This window comes from Festucalex cinctus, chromosome 6 (genome assembly GCF_051991245.1).
Source record: "Festucalex cinctus isolate MCC-2025b chromosome 6, RoL_Fcin_1.0, whole genome shotgun sequence".
Classification (NCBI taxonomy): Eukaryota; Metazoa; Chordata; class Actinopteri; order Syngnathiformes; family Syngnathidae; genus Festucalex; species Festucalex cinctus.
The window spans coordinates 27,489,071-27,513,615 of NC_135416.1; the positions used below are offsets into that span (position 1 = coordinate 27,489,071).

Sequence of the window (24,545 nt, forward strand, 5' to 3'; positions counted from 1 at the left end):
GGCTTGTGAAATGTGGTGTCTCTGAGCCACCGTAGTGTGTGTGCTTCGAAATATTTGCACTTAAGCTGCATTCTATGTTATAGCGACATCTAGTGGTCAACTATTACGCACTGTCACTGTAATGGTGGTCCGGGATTCATCAAAGATTCCTTGACCTGAAAACTTTGCCTCTAACTTGTTTGGGGAGTTCCTTGTTCTTCATGGCTGTGCTTGGGTGGTTGTTCTTGCTTTGGTGTAGCAGCCTCTCAGGATTTCAAGAAAAGTTGTGTATATACTTTAATACTCAATGGTTATGCAACACTTAGATTGCACACAAGTGGGCTTTATTTTTATTTTATTATTATTATTTGACTTTCGAAGGTAATTGGTTGCATCTGAGCTTTTTCTGTGCTTTATAACAAAGGGGGACATAATGCACATGCAAATTTTCATTTGTTTAAAAAAAAAAAATCTCATACAGTATAGGCCTATGCATTTCTTATTTCACTTTAAAACTCGTGCAGCACTATCATATAAAATTCATATATATTTTTTTGAAATTGTAAAGCAATGTAAGACATTTAAAGATTGATTAGAGTGAGAGCTACAGGAAAGAAAAGTCTGGAGTCAGTATTTGACAGTTGGGCTGATGGGACATTTCCCGGGGCTTTGCGAGGTCCTCATTAAATTTGGATGCTGTTTGGAGCTGGGGCAAGTGGGACTCAACAAACAGCACAAAGAGCCCAGCATGGCAGGACCATCATGCTTTTTTTTCTCTCGCCTGTCTTCCGAGCTGTCTCCTTTTCTTTGGCCTTCCAAATTCTTGATTCTTTTCACTCCTTGTCTCCTTTATTCTTTGACTGGTTGACTATCTCACTCTTTTTACTTTTCTCTCTGCTGAGCTGTTGGTCATTTTATTTGCATTCTCTTTTCTCTTGTTGCTGATTCTTCCAAATGTGTGATGCTGCTCTAATAAGCTCTCTCTCTCTCTCTCTCTCTCTCTCTCTCTCTCTCTCTCTCTCTCTCTCTCTCTCTCTCTCTCTCTCTCTCTCTCTCTCTCTCTCTCTCTCTCTCTCTCTCTCTCTCTCTCTCTCTCTCTCTCAATGCATTTGGCCACTTTTTCTCTCTCCTGTGTAAGCATAAAACATTTGAGTAGGGATATTTGCAGGGAAGTGTTCCTGTTTTGCAGCAGCATGCAGTGGTAAGTGCTGTAATCACATAGGGACACAGCTTTCTATTGTAAGTGGTCTGTATGCTTGGGATTGACTATATTAGGCTAGTAATAGTCTATTCTTAATTAGACCACTTTGACAACACATTTCACAAAATATCGAATTCCCAATCAATTTTACAGAACAATATGAACATGACTGGAACATCCAATATCAGAATATTATAAGAATCATCAGAATCATATCAGAATATCTATGTTTTGTCGCCTTTTAATTCCTATCTTTGTTTTGCTTTCATGACTTTGTGTTTGTCATTAGGTAGACTAATGAAGACTGGTCTTCCTCAGCGGAATGATGGATGGAGAAATAGCAGGATGGGACTTTAAGTGGCGCCCACATGGAGCCCTGACAGAAAGGGCTAAGAGCAGGTGCGTATTGCTCTGTGAATCTGAAACCATTTGTAGATGTATATAAAAAGATGACAAGATTAGACGATCAGGAGAATGTGCAATAACTACTGTGTGGGGCAGACAGTGAGAGGGAAATGTTTAGTGAACTACAGACACTGTCTGTGATACCATTGAACTTAGTTCGTTGCCCGAAGCAGACCTCTGAGGTTCAAGAGAAGCTCATTCTAATCTGGCTAAGCGTGGGTGACGCACAAAGTCCCTGTCATTACCTGCAGACAGACAGTACTTTGTAATCTCATTTGGCTGCACTGTGATTTCGATGCATTCAGAATGCATAATAGAATTTAAATTTTGCTGGTTTTAACAAATAGTATGCAAGGTTCAACATAACTTATCATAGGAGCAATTTTAGCTTCAGGTTTATCTCAGGGACCTGAAGCAAGGGTTTTATGCAAAAATAAACATCTGACAAGATGGTAGTTGAATGTAGGTTGCAGATATTGAATATTTCAGCATTCGAGTATCCTACCGAAAATTCGATAAAATAATTGTGTATTTAAGTGACATGTTTGCTGAATGCATTTCAGTTTATAGCAACCAATTGATTTCCTTTTTTTATATATTTTGTCTATAATCAACCGATTTTATGTCTTAAATTCACGCTCTGGATAGCAGAAAATTGAATTTTATTGTGTAGAAACATTTCCAGTGGGGCAATTTCAAACAAATCTAATTTTAAAATTGTACTTAGCATTGCTTGTATCAAAAACACAAAGGCATTAAATACAAAAAGCATATAACACCCTTCATGTAACTTCACTTGAATAGATAGAACTTTAGCATGCAACGTAATACAGTAGGTTCATGGCTCCACCTGTGTTAGGGCAGAAATCAACCAGCGAGCAACTGTGGGGCATATTCATTAAGAATGCGCTGCGTCCGGTAATAGCGCGAAATATTGCACCACAACTGCACCTTCGGTCTGCGCCCAGTTACCCACCTATTCACTAAGGATATTGCTCTAATCATATACCGGCGCAAACACGCCTACAAAACTGACAGCTTGGAGCAAATTTGCACCTGATTGACCACACATGGCAATGGATTTGCGCCAAGAACATGGTTGTTATAGTAACAGTTGGGAGAAAGATGGCATCAGAAAGCGTGGTTGGACCGAGAGTAAGCGTTTATAGCGCCATTAAGTTGTACAGAGCAGAGAGGACGACAACGACGTCATTCATTTATAAAGTACAAATTATTGGTGCGATCATTTTAAAAATATATATTTTCAGAGGTTGGTGTGGGAGTACTGTTTGCATCTAACACGTAAAAATGATCGTAAAATGCCTCCCTGCCATTGCCAATCAGCCCGGGTTACGTTATGTTGTCCTAAACTAACATGGAAATATTTCCCCCTCTCTCTCTCTCCTCTCTGCGTGATCTGCCGTGGATGTTGTGCTGCAAATGGCACGTTCTGCTGTCATGAACATAGGATCGAGGTTGCAGCAGGTTAATCCATGCTTTCCAAAAATGTTATTTGCGTCACGCAAACTCTGTGTGGCTGTTTGCGCTGGCGTTAGTGAATTAGACGCTGTATATCAATGAGTCTCATTTGCATTGGGGTGGGCATATGTTGCGTCAAATGTATGCAAATTACCTAATTTACATACGCGCAAATAACACTGGCGCACCGTGACGCAATCTGTTTGGCAGCGCACTTATTGACGGATTTCCCCATCTGCACGTGTTTAGTGAATTAGGCGCTCCCAGATTGCTCCATTTTTGTCGGTTAGCGCGGTGCAAAGGCGACGCATACCTTTAATGAATAGGCCCCTTAGTATTACAATTATAGAGATGCAATAAGACAACCGTTGCATAGTTAGCACATCCTCATTGTCATTTAATACAGTTCGCCCACTACATCTACCAAATGCAAGTTAAAATTCTACCGTTCACAGCAAAAGCCATATATGAATAACTCCCAGTATTGCCTCCGGCTTCTCTGGCCCTGATCTGATCTGAGATGGACTGACGCAAAATGATTAAGTGTGCTGTGGTCTGATGAGACCACATTTCAACTTGCTTTGGAAAATTATAAACAGCGTGTCCTTCAGGACAAAAAATAAATGTGAAAAGGACACTTATCACATTTAGCGTTGTTCCATTCAAGTGCTTATATATGAGCTTATGTACTGTATCTGTCTGTAAACGCCGCCATGCTTGTTTCGATCCGATGGCATGTATTTCTTCAACTGCAAATGTCATTTTTCTATGCAATATTTATCCCTTACTATCTATTTTAACAACTTGTGCAGGGGTTGTTTATTAATCGCCTCATAATTTATTTTTCATAATGTGTTTTACGTACAGCATTCTCTAACTTAGGTTCGGAATTAATTAAAAATGCTTGACATCATTAGGTTGTCAGGTGTTCAGCGAGCTTTCCGATGATACAAACCTTTGACGCAAGCCTTTTGAAGATAGGATAAAGACTGAGAAAGAACGTCTCTCATAAATGTCTTTTTTTTTTTTTTTTACCTCTCCGTAAACTGCTGAGATCCGTCAAACTCTGAGCAGGACACAAAACCGGGGACCTGCTGCTTACAGAGTGAGCGCACTAACCACTACATTAGTTTCAACAGCACAAAAATTTTACTTGTAGTTTACACAAGTGTCAGCCAGAACCGGATTTTTAAGACAGCCAATTGTCATTGCACTTTGGCATTGCAAATGTGAAGGATAATTGGTTGCTTTGAATTCATTTGGACAGAATGTTTACTGATAAAGGCTACTTTTATCTCTATGCTGCGAGCATGGAGGGGCCAGGGCTCAGAGAAAGTGGGCGTGTGTTTAGTCCACATAGGAGTTGCGGTGTTGGGTCCGCACTTAATGATGTCACAAATGGGCTCGTGTTTGGAGAGCAGAATGACCTAGAATTTCTCATAGAGGGGAGAATGGAGGAAAACACCACTTCCGTGATATTTTTGGTGAGGAATTAGTATTTTAACATGGTTAAAACCTCCAACAAGTATATTTTTCACATTACGGTCCATTTAATAATCAAGTAATTGATTGGAGCCATGTTTTTATTTAAAATTGTCGAATTCCTTTGATATCAGCATATCAACAGTGCTTGTTCACTGATTTCTGTAATCCTCCATGAAAGAATACAGATTATCTTCTATTTTTAACTCATTTGCTTCCAAAAACGTATAAAAACATTCTATTTTAAAATATTGCCATGGTCCAAAAATATATTTATACGTTTTATTTTCAATGTTTTTTTTGTTGTTTTTTTTGTTTTTTTAAATGCTAGAGCATGCAGAAGGCTTTGATGCAGCCTCTGACCTGAAGAGGTTGCTTAAAGTAATGGGAGCTATTACAAAAACAGCCAGCAGGTGGAAGCAGAGTATAAGAGATTAACCAGGGCCATGTTGCAATAAGCTTTTTTCTCCCAGTTTTTTCACCAGGTTTGTGAATAATGATTAAACTTAGCTATATTATAATGCTAATTTCTGCATAACATAAACAGATATGAATATACTTTGTTTTCCTGATGAAAGAAGAGCCTCTAATCTTTCTTTTGGTAGGTTTCTTTTTTTTTTTTTTTATAGCAATACAACGCAATATCCCGTGGGCCTTGCAAAATCAGTCAAAATCCAGTAAATCAGTAAATCCAGTGTTTGTCTTTATGTGCCCATGCTGTTGACTGCCGACCCATTCAGGGGTTTTCCCAGCCTCTCGCCTAAAGTCACCTGGGAGTGGCTCCAGTTACCTACAACCCTAATAAGTGGTATGGAAAACTGATGTATGGAAAATCAGCATTGGAGGCCTACTGTACAAGACTTTGATCAGTATTAGCAAAATATAAATATATAAAAAAAAAAAAAAAAAGTAATGCCCAAGAATAGAGTCAATGTGTCACTGAAAATCCATTATGCCAAGAAAAGTGTGAGGCTATTTTCCTTCTCTTGTTTTCATTTCTATGACAATATCAATTGGTGGTACTCTAAGTGTATTATGTTTGGCAGATCATGATGGGATTGGACTAGTGGCTAAATAACGTGATCTCAAGCAACCGCAGTAAAACACATTTTATGTCTGTGTAATTTGAGATGGAAGTGAGTGAAGAAGGGTCAAGAAATGCCAGAGAATGCCATGGCTAAGATGAAAAGAAAAACAAGACTGTCGGAGGCAAAAGAGGATATTTAAGACAGATGGATGGATCATGTGCTGATGACACAAGATCGCACTGGAGACATTCTGAGCTCTGTCACTTAGCACTTCCGTCCCAAAGCCATTACCTCCTTAACCTGTTCTCATAATATTTTCATTTTCTGTCCTCCTTTCTTCTCTGCTTTCGTCTCTGTAAATTTGCAATCATCCTCTCCTTTCCCGCCTCATCCGCTTGTTCCCGCTAATGGATGGTGCTAATGCCCATAATCAGCAAAGCACGTCTGGCGAAGATTGCTTCCTGCAGCTGTGGGATACACCACAGCCTGCATGATCCATGTAGTCAACCAATCATTTCAGTCCTTTTCGAGAAATGTTGATTAGAAAGTGCTTTTCATGAGTTTAGCATGTTTGTAAAGATCCAGTTCTTTTTTTCAGGATGTCTTGAATAAAAATAACAGTCTTATGCATCCGAATTTAAATGAATCAGGTCTTTGTATTTATGATTCAAGCAAAACTTGACCTCTCCTCAGGTAAATGGAACTGCAGGACAGGAGTCGCTCCCCGTCGCGCAGGACCAGCAGGGTCGAGCAGGTGGTGGTAAGATGGCTGAGACGTTCCCGAGAGTTGGGCAGCAGGTCTCACTCTTTGAGCAGGTAAAAATGTGGTTGCTAAATTTGATCTGAAGTATGTTCCCAACCAGTAGTTCCAGTACAATTGTGAGGTACATGTTAGGGCTTGACAGTAAATCAATATCAAAATGTGTTGTGATAGTCACGTGATCAACATCAATAAAATTATGTTTGATAAAATGTTCGATTCAAATATCAGGAAGAAAACCCTTGCAAGGTTTTCTGCGGGATGAAGATTACAGTATATAACTCATGATGGCAGCAGAATGAATTCTGAAGTCTACAAAACCATTTTGTCTGGCAATTTAAAGAGAAATACATCCAGACTAACCAGGAGAAGTAAAAAAAACAAACAAAAAAACTATGACCCAAAACGGGCAACGCAGTAGTTGAGTGGTTCGCACATCCGCCTCTCAGTACTGAGGACACAAGATTGAGTACGGGCTCCGGCCTTCCTGGGTGGAGTTTGCATGTTCTCCCCATGCCTGCGTGGGTCTTCTCCGGGTACTCCAGTCTCCTCCCATATTCCAAAGACATGCATGGCAGAATAATTGGGTGCTCCGAATTGTCCCTATAGGCGTGCTTGTGTGTGTGGATGGTTGTTCATCTCTGGTGCCCTGTGATTGGCTGGCAACCATTTCAGTACTGCCCGAAGACAGCCAGGATAGGCTCCAGCACCCTCACGACCCTTGTGAGGAGCAAGCGGTTAAGAAAATGGATGGATGGATGGATGGATGGATGGATGGATGGATGGTTGGATGGATGGATGGATGGATGACCCAAAACACACCGCTAACACAACTGTCCTTTTGACTTCATCAGGAAGAAAAAGTGGAAGGTGCTAGAGTAGCCAAGTCAGTCACTAGACTTAAACCCAATTGAGCATATATTTTACCTCCTGAAGTGAGAAACCCCCAGAAGCAAACAAGAACTCAAAGAGGCTGCAGTCAAAGCCTGTAAAAACATTCCAAATGAACGCAAACGCAACACGCCGGTGAACACTCAGTCGCAGGCTTGATGAAGTTATTGCAACTAACGCTTATGCCACTGTCAGGTTTACCTGTTTGATATTTATTAAACATAACAGAAAGGGGAGAAGAGACTCAGTTCAAAGCTTGCGAGGAGAGAGGAGTGAAACTGACTGATACAATTCACTACTGCACTCTCTGAAAAAATCCCCTCCTCACCCTCTCTTTTTATTTGGTTTCCAAGCCCCTAGCTACATATGTGTTCCAACCCTAGTAATGCAAATGCAAAACATAGTTGGAACACAGTGTACTTGTTTGTCTATATGTGTGTGCATGTGAGTGGAAGATTGCTGAGTACACGTGTGGTCAAGTTTGCAATCATTTTGTAGCGATAATTGGGTCGTCTTTTGGACGAATTAATAATCTGGACGTTACAGAGGTAAATTGTATTTACCTCGATAACTTCTTGGGGCACCACATTGGCTTTACTTTGGTTAACAGGAGAAACCAATGACCAAAATCCTTTCTTCATCAGTCATTTATAATCTAAAGTCGCCACACTCGATGCTGCGTTGAACGAGCAGAAACGGGAGGTCATTTGAAAAAGGGGGAAAAATAGTCAATGTTCGTTCAAAAAAAAAAGGCAAGAAAAATCAAAAAGGGGCTATTCCACAGGTGAGCAAGGGAGCCGCTCGGGGGCTGACGTAGTTGCGCGGCTCGTCCCTTGATTGATCGGCGAGATGTTTCCCCGGCGTGGTATTGGTTCGTTGTGTGCCTGCGTCCGGGGAGGCCAGCCGTTGGAGGTGAGCTTGTACCGCGGCGGGGCGCCACCGACTAGCAGGTGAGATGCGGTTCGGTTTGGGTGAACAACCTTGAGTCCGGCGGTACGATGCAAGTGTACCACAGGGCCGCGGAGCACGTTGATGGCGGGCAGTCACCGATGGCGAAGAAAAAGGGGGAAAAAAAAGAAAAAGGGAGTAAAAGAGTCTCTTTCGGGTCAGCGTTGAAGTTTAGCACCTGCTCTGGCGTGACTCTCGTGGCAACTTGTTGCTGCCAGGAACAAAGGGGGCCACGTGTTTGACAAGTTTCTTGGGACAAAGAGTCAGTGGGGCAAGCTGGGCAACTTGCAGGGAGCGGGCCTGAGGGTGGTCAGTTAGAAGAGGGGCAGCGTGGAAGCGGGAAGAGAGAGGGGAAGAGAGGGAGAGGAAGAGGAAGAGGATCCCCTCGCTGTTTTAAAGCCTATGGGCGGGGCTTCAGTAGGTGGTGGCAAACCCTTCTGTTCGCTCACACAGACTTTAAAAAACAAATTATAAAAGGGATTAATAATTTCGCATTAAATTTGGTCAGTCTGGCAAATCAGTTTTCCCCACACAACACATTTAGCACCAATCGCAATTAATGCATCATAAACTAATTTGTGAGGTAGTTCCTACTTGCCTAATCTGACTAAACTGAAAGATATTGATTACCTTTCATTCCTTATGGGGTACAATGAAATAGGACATTCATACACACAAAGACATAACATGAATCATTCGTAGTTCAGTTATCTGTCAAGAATTATCATGGTATAAATGTGTAAAATGCGGTTACTTGTAAGAACTGTCACTAAGGATAGTTCCAAGTTTCACCACTTGGCGGCGCTGTTGCGCCATCTAGACGTTCCAGGAGTGCCCCCTGCAGGGGCGATACCAGAGTGTCCCTTTTGGTTGATAAGAAAGGTCATAAACATTCCTGTGATCTGTCGTCTGTATATCCTAAGTCATTGAAGGTGTTTTCTCGGACCCCGGGAAGTCGGGCTTGAACAAACTATTTTGGCAGACGCATAGATTCCTATATCACCTGGTCAGCGGCTTCAAAAGAGCTTTGTTTGTGGTTGAGTGACCACCTGCAGTCCTAACCAAGATTAGATCCTTTCTGAGCTGTGGAATGTTTATGCAACTGCAGTTTACTTTAGAAGAAGCAAACCAAAAAAAAAAATTAGAGGGTGGACTGGGCCATAGGCTATAGTTGTTACAATTTTTTTTAAATCAGAAAACAGGCGGCCTCAGCAGACTGACTCTAGCCATTCTGCTGCATTAGATGTTTTGGTTATTGTGCTTCTTGAGTCATCTTCTGTTAATATAACATATAGCTAGGCTATGTGAATGTAAGTGTTGAGCAGAGCAAAGTATTCTTCATTGTAAGCAGAAGCAATTATTCATTGCAGCAAATGTATGATAACGTATATTTATAATTATTTCTACAGCCACCAAATATTAAATGTTATTCACTTTAATTTAATAATGTCTGTTCCATTACTTTTTCTCACTTTAAATGTGGGTAGTTTAAAAAAAAAAAAAAGTTATTTCTGAGTTATTTCACACATTGATTGATTGAATGATTGATTGATTGATTGATTGATTGATTGATTGATTGATTGATTGATTGATTTGTTGGTTGGTTAGTTGGTTGATTGATTGGGCTTATTTAACATATAAACAGGTTGATTGTTTGGTTATTGCTTATTTAACATATAAACAAACACATCAAAACTATAAAATTGTTGAAGTAAAAAAAAAAAAAAAAAAAAAAAATCATCAATAGTGTCATAATTTACATGTTCAAATGGAGTAGGAAGTACAAAAACTTATCTAGTCCTACTCTCTAATACATCTATCATAATAATATACTAATAAGTTGTTCTGACTTAAATAAGAATTAAACAATAGAAAATAAACAAAACATGTTTATCTTAAGTGCACAGATATATTGGGATGAGTTCTTACCAATATATAATTTCTTATCCATTACATATACGCCAAGAAGAGAGAGCGAAATTAAAGACTACATATACAATACAATAAATTCCCAAACATAAGTATTGAACATATGTGGGCACACATGCACATTCCCCCACACACACACATAATAAGTATGTATGTATGTATGTTTATAAGTGTATGTTACTTATAAACATACATGCACACACAAATGTATTTACATTTATACCTAATTTACATATTTTTCTATCATTATCTTTTTAAACCTCTTTTTAAATACAGTAATTGATTCACATTTTTTTCAGTTCAATTTCATAATTGTTCCTCAAATTAACCCCTTTAACAGTGTAACAACTATGGCCTATGGCCCAGTCCACCCTCTAATTTTTTATTTTTTTTGTAGTTTGCTTCTTCTAAAGCAAACTCTCTGCAGTTACATAAATATTCCACAGCCCAGACAGGATCAGACCATCTCAGCTTGTTACGGTCAACCCTGCCGGTCCCACCAACGATGAAGACATCGTCCGGGTGGACCTGGGGACAGACCAACAACTGGTGATTTATGCCTTGAGCGCGTTGCCTCCAACGCCCTCTAGCATTCCCTCTGGAAACCCAGAGACACCTCAACCAACCACGACTCCAAATGGGGACCTTCAACCGTACCCAGAGTTCGAGGCGCACCTCCAAGAAGTTCTGCACCGCGCCGACGCGCTTCGATCCGAACAGGACCGCGAACGTTTGCGCACGGTGTTAATGAAATATACACCCTCTTTTGCCAAGGACTCCTTGGATTGCGGGTTGACGGCACTACATGTGGTCCGCATCCCGACTCAGCCCGGCGCTCCTCCAACCTTTGTGCGCCAGTACAAGATTCCGATAGCTCCTTACGAACCAGTACAGAAGACTATCGACGCCAAGCTGGAAAAGGGCATCATTCGCCCCTGTAACAGCACCTATTCGGCTCCATTGTGGCCAGTCTTGAAGCCAAACGGCACATGGAGACCAACCATTGACTATCGCAAACTGAACCAACAGGTTCCTCTTTCGCGATGGCCCATGACGCAACTTGAACAGGAACTTCCCAAGGTTCGAGATGCCAAATTCTTCACCACCATCGATGTGGCTTCGGGGTTCTGGACGATCCCAGTAGAGCCCAGGGAACAATACAAGTTGGCAATCACCTTTGGCAACAAACAGTACACTTTCAACCGGTGTCCATTCGGCTACGCCAACTCGCCAGCCGAATTTAACATCTTCCTCAACAAGGCGTGCCCTGATGCCGCCGCCAGGGGCAACCTCATTTATGTCGATGACATTATGATGAGGAGCTCCTCTTTGGATGACCACTTGATGGAAATCGACCACGTTCTTGGACAGCTGTCTTCTGCAGGCGCCAAACTGTCCCTCCTGAAAGGTCAGTGGTGTCGCACGAAGGTCAACTACGTGGGGATCTTGGTCGGGCCGAACGGGATTGAACCACAATCCAGCCGTATTCAAGGCCTTCTTGACATCAAAACCCCCACCGATGTGTCAAAACTGCGCAGCTTCCTTGGCGTGTGCAACTATTCGCGCCAGTTCATTGAACACTTTGCTGACATAGCACGCCCTCTTACTAACCTGCTGAAGAAAGATACGCCCTTCGATTGGGGTGACGAACAAAACAAAGCGATGAATATGCTAAAACAAAAGCTGGGCTCCGCCCCCTGTCTCGCGTACCCCGATAGCAACAAGGAATTTTTCTTGGAAGCAGGATTCTCCGACCATTGTTTGAGTGCGGGTCTATACCAAATGTACGACCAGGACAAACGCGTTGTGGGGTACGCCAGTAAAACGTTGAACGGCCCCGAGTTGAAATACTCCAACTGCGAAAAAGCCCTGCTTTCCACAGTATGGGCAATCAAACATTTCTCAAACTACATTGGATGCCAAAAAGTAACGATTGATACTAACCATCATCCGGTTACTTTTCTTAACAACCAATGTATTCGAGACGGCGTCGTAACGAACGCGCGCATTGCCGGCTGGCTTATGGCGTTACAAAGTTACGATGTTCGAGTCCGGTATACTGAAAACGCAAAGTTACCGCTGGGCACCGATCTAGCGATTTGCCAGAACTGTGTGTCAACTTCCCCGACCCCGCCGACAGACATCGCCGTGGCACCGATGCCGGAATTCACGCGTCACCGCTATTTTGAGGAACATGTCTGCAAAGACATGCCTACAGCTTACGTGGATGGCATCGCTTGGGTCGACGACACACCGTGCAAACCACTGCAATTCCAATTGGGCCCCCACTCTTCTCAATATGCGGAAATCGCTGGCATCCTGATTACACTCAAATTGGCAGTTGAACACGGTGTCACGGTGCTGGTTATCTGCACTGACTCAAACTATGCCCGCCTCGCCTTCACCTGTCATCTACTGGTGTGGCGTCGAAATGGTTTCCTTACGTCAGAGAAGAAACCCGTTAAACACCGCGACCTCATTGTGACATGCGACCATTTGGTTTCCTCCAATGATATGCATGTATATTGGAAAAAGGTCCGGGGACACTCAAAAGTCCCAGGACCTGACAAACATTTTAACGACCTAACGGACACGTTAGCCAAACAAGGGGCCCTCAACGGGAATCCTTGGACATTTGATACAGCTTGGCTGCCCACCGAGCCCACCCTGAAGGTCCACGTTGTCACGCACCGCCGCGCTGCGGCCGCCGCTGAGTCTCGCGACGCCCCCACACGAACCCCTACGGGGCCCGTGGCGTGCGTACCGCCCGTCCGAACCTCCGACTTCGTCACCCAACAGGCCGGCGACCCCGCGCTTTTCAAAATAATTCAGCACCTTTCTGATCCTGTCGTCAACCCTGTGTCGCCTGACGCGTTGAGTGACGATAGCGACTTCAAAGACTTGCTCTCCGTGCTGCAAAGGCTGCGTCTCGTTAAGGGCCTTCTGGTTTATGAATCCGCGTCTCCGGCTGCCCTGCGGTTGGTGGTTCCACGGAGCCAAAGGGGGGTCTTGCTAACATACGCCTTATGCAGGCCACCGCGGATTCAAGGCCACTGTCACCGCACTACAACAGGTGGCATACTGGCCGCGCATGCATAATGACGTGGCAACCTACATCAAAGGATGCCTGGTTTGCTGCCAGTTTCAGCCAGCAAACCCGAGTCACCGAGCACCACTCCAACAGAAAGGAGTCACCTTCCCATGGTCTGATCTCCAAATTGATTGGGTGGGACCACTGGTCAGATCTCTGAGAGGGAACAAATATTTTCTTACAGTAGTTTGCGTGTTCACCAAGTGGGTAGAATGCCTGCCTGCTCCAAACGACACCGCACACACCACTGCGTGCCTGCTGATGAACCACGTGTTCTCCCGTTTTGGGTTGCCCTCACGGGTTAACTCGGACAGGGGAACCCACTTCACAGCCGAGGTAATGCAACAACTTTGGCAAATGCTCGGAATCAAGGCCCAGCTGCATATTAGCCATCATCCGCAGTCATCAGGACAGGTGGAGCGGACTAATCGCACCGTGGTAAATTTGCTGAAAAAGTTTGTTGTTTCCAACCATCGGGACTGGGACACCCGACTCCCACTGATCCTCATGGCGATTCGAGCCACCCCTCACGAATCCACTGGGGTGTCCCCCTTTGAAATGATGACCGGACAGCGAACGACGCTCCCCCTGCACCTGATGTACCAGCCAGGAGAAACAAACCTAGCCACGGCATACACGGCCTCCCAGTACGTGGAGGACTTGCAAGCCCACCTCCGGGCCACGTTTGCATTTGCTCAACAACGGCTTAAGCAAAGTGCAGAAGGTCAGAAAACCTACTACGATAGGAAAGCCTCACGAACCGAGTTCGAAATAGGTGATCGAGTATGGTACTACTTGTTCGCGCAATCAAATGCTAATACTCCGCGTTCCCAGAGGGGCATCGCCCGAAAATTTCTTCCCCGGTGGGCAGGAGCCTACGAAATCGTCGACAAACTGTCACCCGTCGCCTATCAAATTAGGATGAATAAAGGACGTCAGGGGGACCAACTGAGGTGGGTCCACCGAAACCAGATCAAAAGTCACTGCGGTTTTGAACGTCTGGGAACGTGATCGAGCGAATCTCAGGACCAGCATACGCGCGAAACTGACAAAGGGAGGTCACCAGCTTACTCCGAATCAGCAACCCAACCGACACCCTCGACAGACGCGCCAAACTCCGTCGACCGACCTAGCTGACTACGATGTTTAAAAGTATCAGATGTGCAAAAGGGGGGTCACCACCCCGCTACACCTACCGAACCCCTAAGTGACACCACACCGAGCGACGCTAATTCGCTTGTCTTTGTTGGTTGCTAGAGGATGGTGTGATATGATAATGACCCTGATATTGTGTATGACCGCCGTGGTGAGTCGGCCAGAAACGGTTGAACCCGGACTTGCAGCGAAAATTGCCTTGATTGAATAACCAGGATTGTGTCAACTTCCGCTTACCCGCAGGACTTAAATCGGGAAATATGTCCTGATCGACTCTCCAACTAAAGGGTTAGAAATTCCCCTTTTTCCTCACCAGCTCTAAGGCGTCAGCGTGAGGAGACGGGAATTAAATAAGCCGATATATCAAAGTGGATTCACCTAGGTTTGTTCACTGTCTTCTTATCATGAGGCCAATCCGTTTTCATACACCTATCAATCCTGAGTGAGTAACCACACACACAGAGCCCAGGAATGCTAGCATGTACACCTCACTTATATTGGCAGCTCCACTTCTCTGAGTTGTTTGCATTTGTTATTGACCTAGTAATTTAATAATCCTTGTTAGAATCATACGGATTTGTTACATATCAAGCTGGAGTATTTGACTTTATTAATACAGATGGAAGCATTGGTTAGAGGTTATTCAAATGCACTTACCTTCTCCCAAACGTCCTTTGCTGTTGTCCTCCTCGAAGAGGGAAAAAATAATATTGATGCGGACTTATAAAATGTCCAAAAAAATAAAATAAAATCAAAACTAATGATAAGGACTTATAAAACGTCCAAAACAAAAATAAAATCAAAACAAATAATAAGGACTTATCAAACGTCCAAATATAAAAATAAAATCAAAAACAAATAATAAGGACTTATCAAACGTCCAAATATAAAAATAAAATCAAAAACAAATAATAAGGACTTATCAAACGTCCAAATATAAAAATAAAATCAAAAACAAATAACAAGGACTTATGAAACGTCCAAAATAAAAATAAAATCAAAAACAAATAAGGACTTATGAAACGTCCAAAATAAAAATAAAATCAAAAACAAATAACAAGGACTTATGAAACGTCCAAAATAAAAATAAAATCAAAAACAAATAACAAGGTCTTATAAAACGACCTCGGACTCATAAAACGTCCAAAAATAAATATAATAAAAATTAAAACAAACCAAACAAACTAATTAAATCACAATTAGTTTTTAAATCATTTTATTTGGTCTCATAAAATGACCTCGGACTTATAGAACGTCCAAAAAGAAATAAAACCAAAAATAAATAAAATAAAGATTAAAACAAAACAATAAAATGATTGATTCAAAAATAGTCTTTTAAACAATTTTATTGACAATAAAAGATAACCAATATAAATCATCAATATCACATTTAATGATAAAACTTTAAATCAATCAAAATAAAATAAAATAAAATAAAAACAGAAAATTAAGAATAATATAACCCTTTTACAAGAGCTTTCTGAGATTGATCATTTCTCAAAAAAGCTTAAGACCTGATTGACAATAAGATGTTTTTGGCTAAAAATAATTTTAAAGATATGAGAGTGTATTAAATGGCCCCTTCCCTAACACGCGATTAGTCATTCATATCTTCCTATTATACATCATTATTGCTAAAAGATTTGTACATTACCAATCAGAGAAGAAGAATTCCAGTCACGGCTTAATCCCAGTCCTTCGTAAAAAATCCAAAATCCCAGGCAGGCAGCTATAATCCTTCTTCGAGAATGCACTCTGTCCAGACCAGATCGCAGGGTAGAAAGGACCCCGATCGTAGCTGGTGACGGCTTTTTATCACCTTGGGCCTCGTCACTGACTTCTTCCGTGAATGTCCTTCCGCCTCCAAAAATATCAAAGCGCACTTGGGACTCATTTTCAGTAATTTTCCACAGACGAGCCATGAAGATGAAGTCATACATTCTTTACAAATGTGTCATGGATACACAACGTTGAATGATGAGTCATACATGAAAATATGTCAAGGTCTTCAGCTCTATTCGACAATGATGAACGTTAAAATAAATAACATCATAGATATATTAATTAAGCAAGCATGAATAACATATATATACATGACATGTTAAATCCCAAATTCTCTCAGGGCCCTAACAGGTTAATTCTAATCTCTGTTGCACATCTTGTATATATCTTTGTTAAATCAAACAATATATACAGTATCACTTATAAATAAAAGAAAAGAGAAAAAAGAAAAGACAGCAAAACTTCATAGTTGGCTTTCAATGTGCTACAAACATTGATCCAAAAATCAGGTTAACAATTGTCGAATATAGATTGTGTTGTGTATTATTACTTAATTCAGGATATCATTTATTTACACTCAATTTGTATCTTATATGGAATTATCCGGGTAATGCTGAGTGGGTGGCTTAGTTGTACAGGTTTGGCGGCATCTGGTGGTTACTTTGAGGAACTACACCCAGAGGCCAAAGAATGATTCAGTCCTACAGACACCAATTGGTCTCTAACTAAGAATTGAGTCTAGCCCATTAATTTGTTATCTCATTTTACATGATATGGCGTTTCATCTGACCCACTCAATCCACTCAATTCAACAATTGCTTAAGAATGATTGCGAGAAGTTAGCATACTGTGTTTTTCTACTTATTTACAGACGCTTGGTGCAACACTTAAGGATACGGTCCTAGCTGTAACACCGATAGCATTATGCAGAACTAGACTACACAACTATAAAACGATTTGCAACTTGAATTCAAAATATTATGTACACTCAAGGTGTTATAATACTTATGAATGGTATGCTGCGTGAAATCAGTTTTTTTGATTTGCCAGACTGACCAAATTTAATGCCAAATTATTAATCCCTTTAATAATTATTATTTTTTTTTTAAAGTCTGCGTGAGCGAACAGAAAGGGTTTGCCACTCCCTACTGAAGCCCCGCCCATAGACTTTAAAAAGACGAGGGGACCCCCTCGCTCTCTCGCTTCCAACTTCTCTCTTCCAAATCCCCTTCCGACGTCAGCCCCCAATCGCTCTCTGGACATCCTCAGGCCAACTACCTGCAAGTTTCCCAGCCTGCTCCAACTCTTTGTTCCAAGAAACTTGCCAAACACGTGGCCCCTTTCGTCTCTGGCAGCAACCGTTGCCACGAGAGCAAACACTCGCTCCACGCCACGCCAAAGCAGGTGCAAACTGCAACGCTGACTAAAGACTCTTTTACTCCCTTTTTTCTTGTTTTCCTTTTTTTTTCTTCACCATCGGTGATTGCCCGCCAGCGGCGAGCTCCGCGGCCCCGGGGTACACTTGCAACGTACCGCCGGACTCAAGGTTGTGCACCTAAGCCGCCCCGCACCTCACCTGCTATTCGGTGGCGCCCCACCGCGGTGCCAGCTCACCTCCAACGGCTGGCCTTCCCCGTACGCCGGCGCGTAGCGGACCGAGCTCCAACACCTGGAGTCGGACAGCTGTCCGGCAGAACCAACCTCGCCGGAGAATCAACCTCGCCGAGTCGCCGACCAATCAAGGGGCCGCGCAACTACGTCAACCCCCGAGCGGCTCCCTTGCTCACCTGTGGAATAGCCCCTTTTTTTTTATTTTCTTGCCTTTTTTAACGAACATTGACTATTTTTCCCCCTTTTCAAAAGACCGCCCGTTTCTGCTCGTTTCGACGCAACACCTATTCTTGTAAGTCCACGTTCCCCAAATCGGTACCCCTGTGTGCAACTTACGTTTGAAACATATCACAGATCTGGCAGGTCAAATTTCTCTTTTCCCTGTTTCCTTATTCATTCGCATTCCTTCCTTATTTTCATTAGCTTTATTTTATTTCTTTTCTTCTGACGGTAGAATAGTTAAATAGGCAGTGTTTTGATTCTGTAGTGTAGCAATCGTGAATAAATGCATGTTTTATTAACTCTATTCCGCCTAAGTCATCTGTGTTTCCGAGTGGATTATTATTCTTTTGTTAGTACAACGAACCACTGAATATCGAGTGTGGCGACTTTAGATTATAAATGACTGATGAAGAAAGGATTTTGGTGGTTGTTTGCTCCTGTTAACCCAAAGCAAAGCCAACGTGGTGCCCCGAGAGGTTATCGAGGTAAATACAATTTACCTCTGTAACGTCCAGATTATTAATTCGTCCCAAAAGACAACCCAATTATCGCTACAACAGAAACACACATTTGCTTAATTAGGGCCCGAGCAGCTACCGCTGCGAGGTCCCTATTGTTTTTCGATCGGATTATTATTATTATTAGGGCCCGAGCAGCGACCGCTGCGAGGTCCCTCTTGTTTTTGTAAGAATTCTTCTTCTTCTTCTTCTCCGTAAACGATCGCATTTTTGAGGGCCTAAACATTTACGAAAACTCACCAAACTTTGCAGTCTCTTCGAGCCCGGCGAAAAATTTGATATTATGGAGTTGTCATAACAATGCGACTCTATAGCGCCCCCTAGCGTAGAAAAATAAAAACCATTCCCGGCCCGTTTGACCTAGAGCAACGAAAATTGTCAGACACGTGTAGTACCCCGAGACGCACAAAAAACTCAGTGGAAGCCATTTCCTAAAATGTACAGGAAGTGAGCTATGAATTTTTGAATGTCCAATTTTGGCCCATTTTGGCACATTCACTGTGGTCATACTTGTACCCTCTTTGCAAATATTTTTCAGCCAGTTGACTTCAAACTAGTGGCAATGTTTTTTCTTACGATTTTTCTTCAATGTTTTTCTCCAACCACATTAACTGCACCTACCTCATATTTGCTCAGATGAGGGTTTCGGCTTTCACGATGTCACAACACAAAGTTTGTGAGTTTTCGCGAATATCTGTGGGCGTGGCTAAGGGCTGTTCGCCAAGAAAACAACGCCAGTTTTGAGGGTCTAAACATGCACAGAAACTCATGAAACTTGGCACACACATCTGGCCTGTCACAATAAGCAATATTTTATCATGGAATGTGGTATTTTTCCAAAAAAGACTCAATAGCGCCCCCTAGTAATTTTTAACGAAGCAGCCCCGGTTGTACGTTTAAGCAAGAACGACGAATATTTTTAGGTGTCTGAGGGAGCCCAAGACCTACAAAAAAGTCTCTTGGACCCATATGCTAAAAAGAACAGGAAGTGAGCTACGAATTTTTGAATGTTCCATTTTTGACGATTTTTGCACATTTACAGGGGGCATACTTTTGCCCACTTCTCCTACACGTGTCATCCGACTGACTTCAGACTTGACCTGGACCATGTCAAGACCTGAGCCAACGACAGGCGGAAAAATCTTGACTGTTCGAAATACTATATGATGAGACACACAAAAAAGTCAATGGAAGCCATTTCCTAAAATGTACAGGAAGTGAGCTATGAATTTTTGAATGTCCAATTTTGGCCCATTTTGGCACATTCACTGTGGTCATACTTTTACCCCCTTTGCAAATATTTTTCAGCCAGTTGACTTCAAACTTGCCATGTATCATCTCAAGACCCGAGACAACAACTGGGCAAAAAATCTTGACTTTTTGAAATACTATATGACGGGGGCGGGGCATCAAATATTGCCTTTCAAATTTCATTTGTCCAGAAAGACAAAATGCTTAATAACTACCATGTACAAGCTCCAAAAAATCTCAAACTTCTCATGCAACTTAATAGTCACGGCCTGAAAACATCTATATGATAAAATTGAGTTACATATATAGCGCCACCTAGTGGTGACAATAAATGTCATACTTTACGTTTTTAGCTACTGTGCCAAGCTCTTTGAAGGGATCCAGGTGAAAAATGGTCAGAAAAGCCTTAAGATGTTGATCATGCCCCACACCGAATATTGTAACTTTTCGCCAAAGGGCGTGGCCGCTATGGTGCCGCAAAGTCTGGTAATTTTTCGTAGCCATAAAAGCTGCTTTAACTTGACCCAGATGATCCTATCTTCTCAAAATTTCACACATTTGATGAGAGTCCAGCCCTTAAGACATCTACGAACTTATATTTCATCTTACTGATAGCGCCACCTACTGGCAATTTTCTTTCTTACGATTTTTCTTCAATGCTTTTCCCCAACCACATAAACTGCACCTACCTCATATTTGCTCATATGAGGGTTTCGGTCTTCATGATGTCACAGCACGAAGTTTGTGAGTTTTCGCAAATCGCTGTGGGCGTGGCTAAGCGCTGTTTGCCAAGAAAACAACACAAATTTTGAGGGCATAAACCAGCGCAGAAACACATGAAACACAGAGACGAACAACCATTCACACTCACAAGCACACCTCGGGACAATTCGGAGCACCCAATTAACCTGCCATGCATGTCTTTGGAACCGGAGTACCCGGAGAAGACCCACGCGGGCACGGAGCCTGGACTCGAACCGGAGTCCTCAGAACTGGGAGGCGGACATGCTAACCACTAGACCACTGTGCCGCCCACCATAAAGTATAGTTGTATTCAAATTAATATGGCAAACAATTATCGGCTTATCGGTTATCAACATCGGCACTTTCTAAATTATTGGTTTTTCAGTTTCGGTTGAAAATAGCATTATCGTGCATCCCTGTCACAATTTGTCAAATATATAACATGGACAAATCCACATTCTGCAATAATATGATTTTTAAATAGTATGTTTGTTGTACTCTTAAAATACTCAAAATACTGACTTTCCACCAGGTGTGTATTTGTTGATGGCACATAAATAAAGAAAATGTTGATGTGAGGGACCTCATTTTCTATTTAACAGCACAGGGCACAAAAAGGCCAGCCAGTAGTAAACTGACTATCACTCTTTACTCTTTAACTCTTCGCAGAGACCGAGTTGCAATAGATGGGAGACCATCAGAATCCATTATCACAGATCAGAGGAACTATCCCTTCCGGTTGAATGTTTTGATCCAGCAGGACCCTGAACTCAAATCTCATGGCCTCACTATTTCTTCTGAGACACCTATCTTGGTACAAGAAGTCGCCCAAGGTATGACAAGGAATGTGTCTCTTTTGCTCTGTGTACAGATTCAATTGGTTTCAGAGGTTTGTCTCCACCTATATTATTTGTAATGTTGTAGTACTGTTGTGTTTTACTTCATATGAACCACTATTTTTCATGTTACAAGGACTCTTCAACGTACATCATCAATGATGTCCTAAAATAAAAGAATTTAGTGCCCAGTGTTGTGTTGTTGATGTTAATGTTGTCGTACAAATTACAATTTCAAACAGGTCGTACTTCCTAGATTTCTCCGGTGAGATGATAGAACTTTGTGTGGATAATACATGATATTTTGCTACACTATTAGGCACCATATAACCCCCAAATATGAGAGTACAAGGCTATTGTATGTATCCAGGTGGTCCTGCAGATGGCCGGCTCATCCCTGGTGACCAGCTTGTGAAGATCAATAATGTTGCTGTCGATGACCTGACCCCTGAGCAAGCTGCTGAAATTATCAGGTCTACACTTTCACTGACAACTTCATTCAACCACTACCACACATAACACAATGACAAGTAGCAATTCAAATTCAGCTATGTCTTTATTCATAATAATATATACCATCTCCTCTCCATTTTTTTTCATAGAGAGTGCCAAGATTCATTGTCTGTGACTATACTAAGAACAATGCTGGTAAGTCACAGTATCTCACCAATTTCATACGACCGTCTTTGTGAACAACAGGCAGTGTTATTGAACTTTGCAAATGTAATGTGAAACTGCTTCTGGCTTTAAACTGGATATTTAAAGCTAAAGGGAAGATAACCAAATAGCACAAAACAATTTAGCATCAGGCTAATGTAGATGTAGACTATGCATAACTTGCATTAATGAAACCACTTTAAGTTTTAGTCTACATTTTTATTATGATTGACACACATAAGATAATTTCTTTCAAGAAAGTGGGTGCGGCTTGCCAGGCTTATCACAAATATCCAGATGCCGTTCATGTCATAACCGCCGTGCTTGGGAAAGAGAAAAAATATCACACAGAGTCAAGTTGACTGACTTGACTTGGTCAGGAACTGCCAGATGCTCAGCACTTTGTGAGCAAGTGTGGTATCATGATGAAGCAGCCATGTGTGTCCATTTTTTTTTTCCACACTAAACGTCGCAGGCTGTCTGATTTTCTTCCTGGATGTGCTGGTTGATTGTCTGGCCCACACTTGAAGATGAAATTGTGTCGTCGAAATTGTGCAGTTATCTTGTGTGACACAAGCCCTTGAACCTTTCTGACATTCTTGTATACTGCATATATGTGTCCCTTTATATAGTGTGCATGCAATGTACAAGGCTCAGATGCATGTTCTTCCTAGTAACAAACCTAGAAATCATCACGTCATCAAGGCTTGCGTTTGAGTCTCATACTGCACATCTCTCCTGTCACTAAGGTCCTACCTCCATCCATCCATCCATCCATCCATCCATCCATCCATCCATCCATCCATCTTCTTAATCGCTTGTCACATGAGTCGCGGGGTGCTGGAGCCGATCCCATCTGGCTTTGGGCAGTAGGCGGGGTACTCCCTGAATTGGTTGCCAGCCAATCGCAGGGCACACAGAGACGAACAACCAACCCCACTCACAAGCACACTTAGGGCAATTCAGAGCGCCCACTTAACCTGTCATGCATGTCTTTGGAATGTTTAAAGTTTGAAGTTTATTGAACATGTAAACATAACGTATAAACATAAACAAATAGCAAATAAAAACAGAGAAAGAAAAAGAAAAAAAGAAAAACTCATAACATTCATTAGAAATGGTTTACATGTCCAAAGTGAGTAGGAAGAAGTTAAAAACTTATCTAATCCTACCCTTTATCCTATACTTCTTATGTCAACAGTAAATTAACACATCACAATAAAAGAAAACGTACAATCATACTCATGTGGACAACCCCACTTCAACACACGTACAATTGCCAATAGCGCATGTGCATGAACCCCCTAGGCGCACACCTCAACAATATATCATCGTACTCACTGATAGGATAATTGTTGAATAAAGAGGAATTAACTAACGTGTGATTTGCAGAACTTGAAAGGTTGATTTGACACACATACAAACCTCAACACCCTCACAATGCAATCAAAGGAACATTTCATTTCATTTCTGTAATTGTACCGGTTCACGTCTGATCCAAAAAATACTCTTAAACTTTATTTTTAAACATTTTTTAAACTCAACGATTGACTTGCATCTTTTCAGGTCATTACCAAAACTATTCCACAAATGAACACCTCTTACAGAAACACACCTTTGCTTAATATTTGTTCTTGCTTTGGGTTTTTTGTAGACACTTTACCCCTTATCTCATAAGGACTGTGTCTAATTTCAAATAGCTTTTGAATACTGTGGCACAGTAGATTGTTATTAACTTTATACGTTATTTGTGCTATTTTAAATTCAACTAAGTCATAAAATTTCATTGTGTTTAATTTAATAAATAGTGAATGTGTTGGTTCTCTCTATTTTGATCGATTAATAATTCTTATAGCTCTCTTTTGCAATTTGAAAACAGAGTTAGTATTTGTTTTACATGCATTTCCCCAGATTTCCACACAATAAATCAAATATGGTAATAATAATGAACAATATAATGTATATAATGATTTCATATTCAGAACATCCTTAGTTTTGTAGAGTATCCCGATGATTTTTGACATTTTCCTTTTGACATTTTCTATGTGTGACTTCCAACATAATTTGTCATCTATAACTACTCCAAGAAATTTATTTTCATACACCCTTTCTATTTCAATTGAATTCACCAGAATTTTGACTTGATGGGTGATTTGTCTAGTACTAAAAACAATAAAATTTGTTTTAGTTAGATTTAATGATAATTTGTTCATATCAAACCAATTTTTTTATTATATTCAATTCCTACTCCACAGTAGTCAGAAGCTGCTTCAGGTTTTCTCCTGAACAGTAGAGAGTTGTGTGATCAGCAAATAATACACTTTTGAATATTTTTGAGACACAACAGATATCATTTATGTACAGTATAAATAATTTAGGGCCTAGAACAGACCCTTGGGGAACTCCATGAATAATCTTCAAGTGATTTAAATTTATATTGTTAAACTGCACATACTGATATCTATTTTCCAAATAACTTTTCATCCACTTATATGTTAAACCTCTTATACAATATTTCTCTATTTACTCATTAATATAGAATGGTCTATCGTGTCAAATGCTTTCTTTAGATCCAT

General features: G+C 41.4%; 1 protein-coding gene across 4 annotated transcripts in view; it reads left to right on the forward strand.

The window, feature by feature from the left end:
- Positions 1–24,545, forward strand: part of frmpd1a (FERM and PDZ domain containing 1a) — a 55,229-nt gene that overhangs the window by 8,176 nt on the left and 22,508 nt on the right. For 2 of the 4 annotated variants that reach the window (XM_077524361.1, XM_077524364.1), the window contains exons 2-6: positions 1,470–1,579; positions 6,268–6,390; positions 21,146–21,309; positions 21,683–21,785; positions 21,915–21,960. In XM_077524361.1, the coding sequence (XP_077380487.1) occupies positions 6,272–6,390; positions 21,146–21,309; positions 21,683–21,785; positions 21,915–21,960 (432 nt within the window). In that variant the 5' untranslated portion in view covers positions 1,470–1,579; positions 6,268–6,271. Of the gene's footprint in view, positions 1–1,113; positions 1,181–1,469; positions 1,580–6,267; positions 6,391–21,145; positions 21,310–21,682; positions 21,786–21,914; positions 21,961–24,545 lie in introns of those variants that run through there. The other 2 variants (XM_077524362.1, XM_077524363.1) reach the window with 2 other exon arrangements.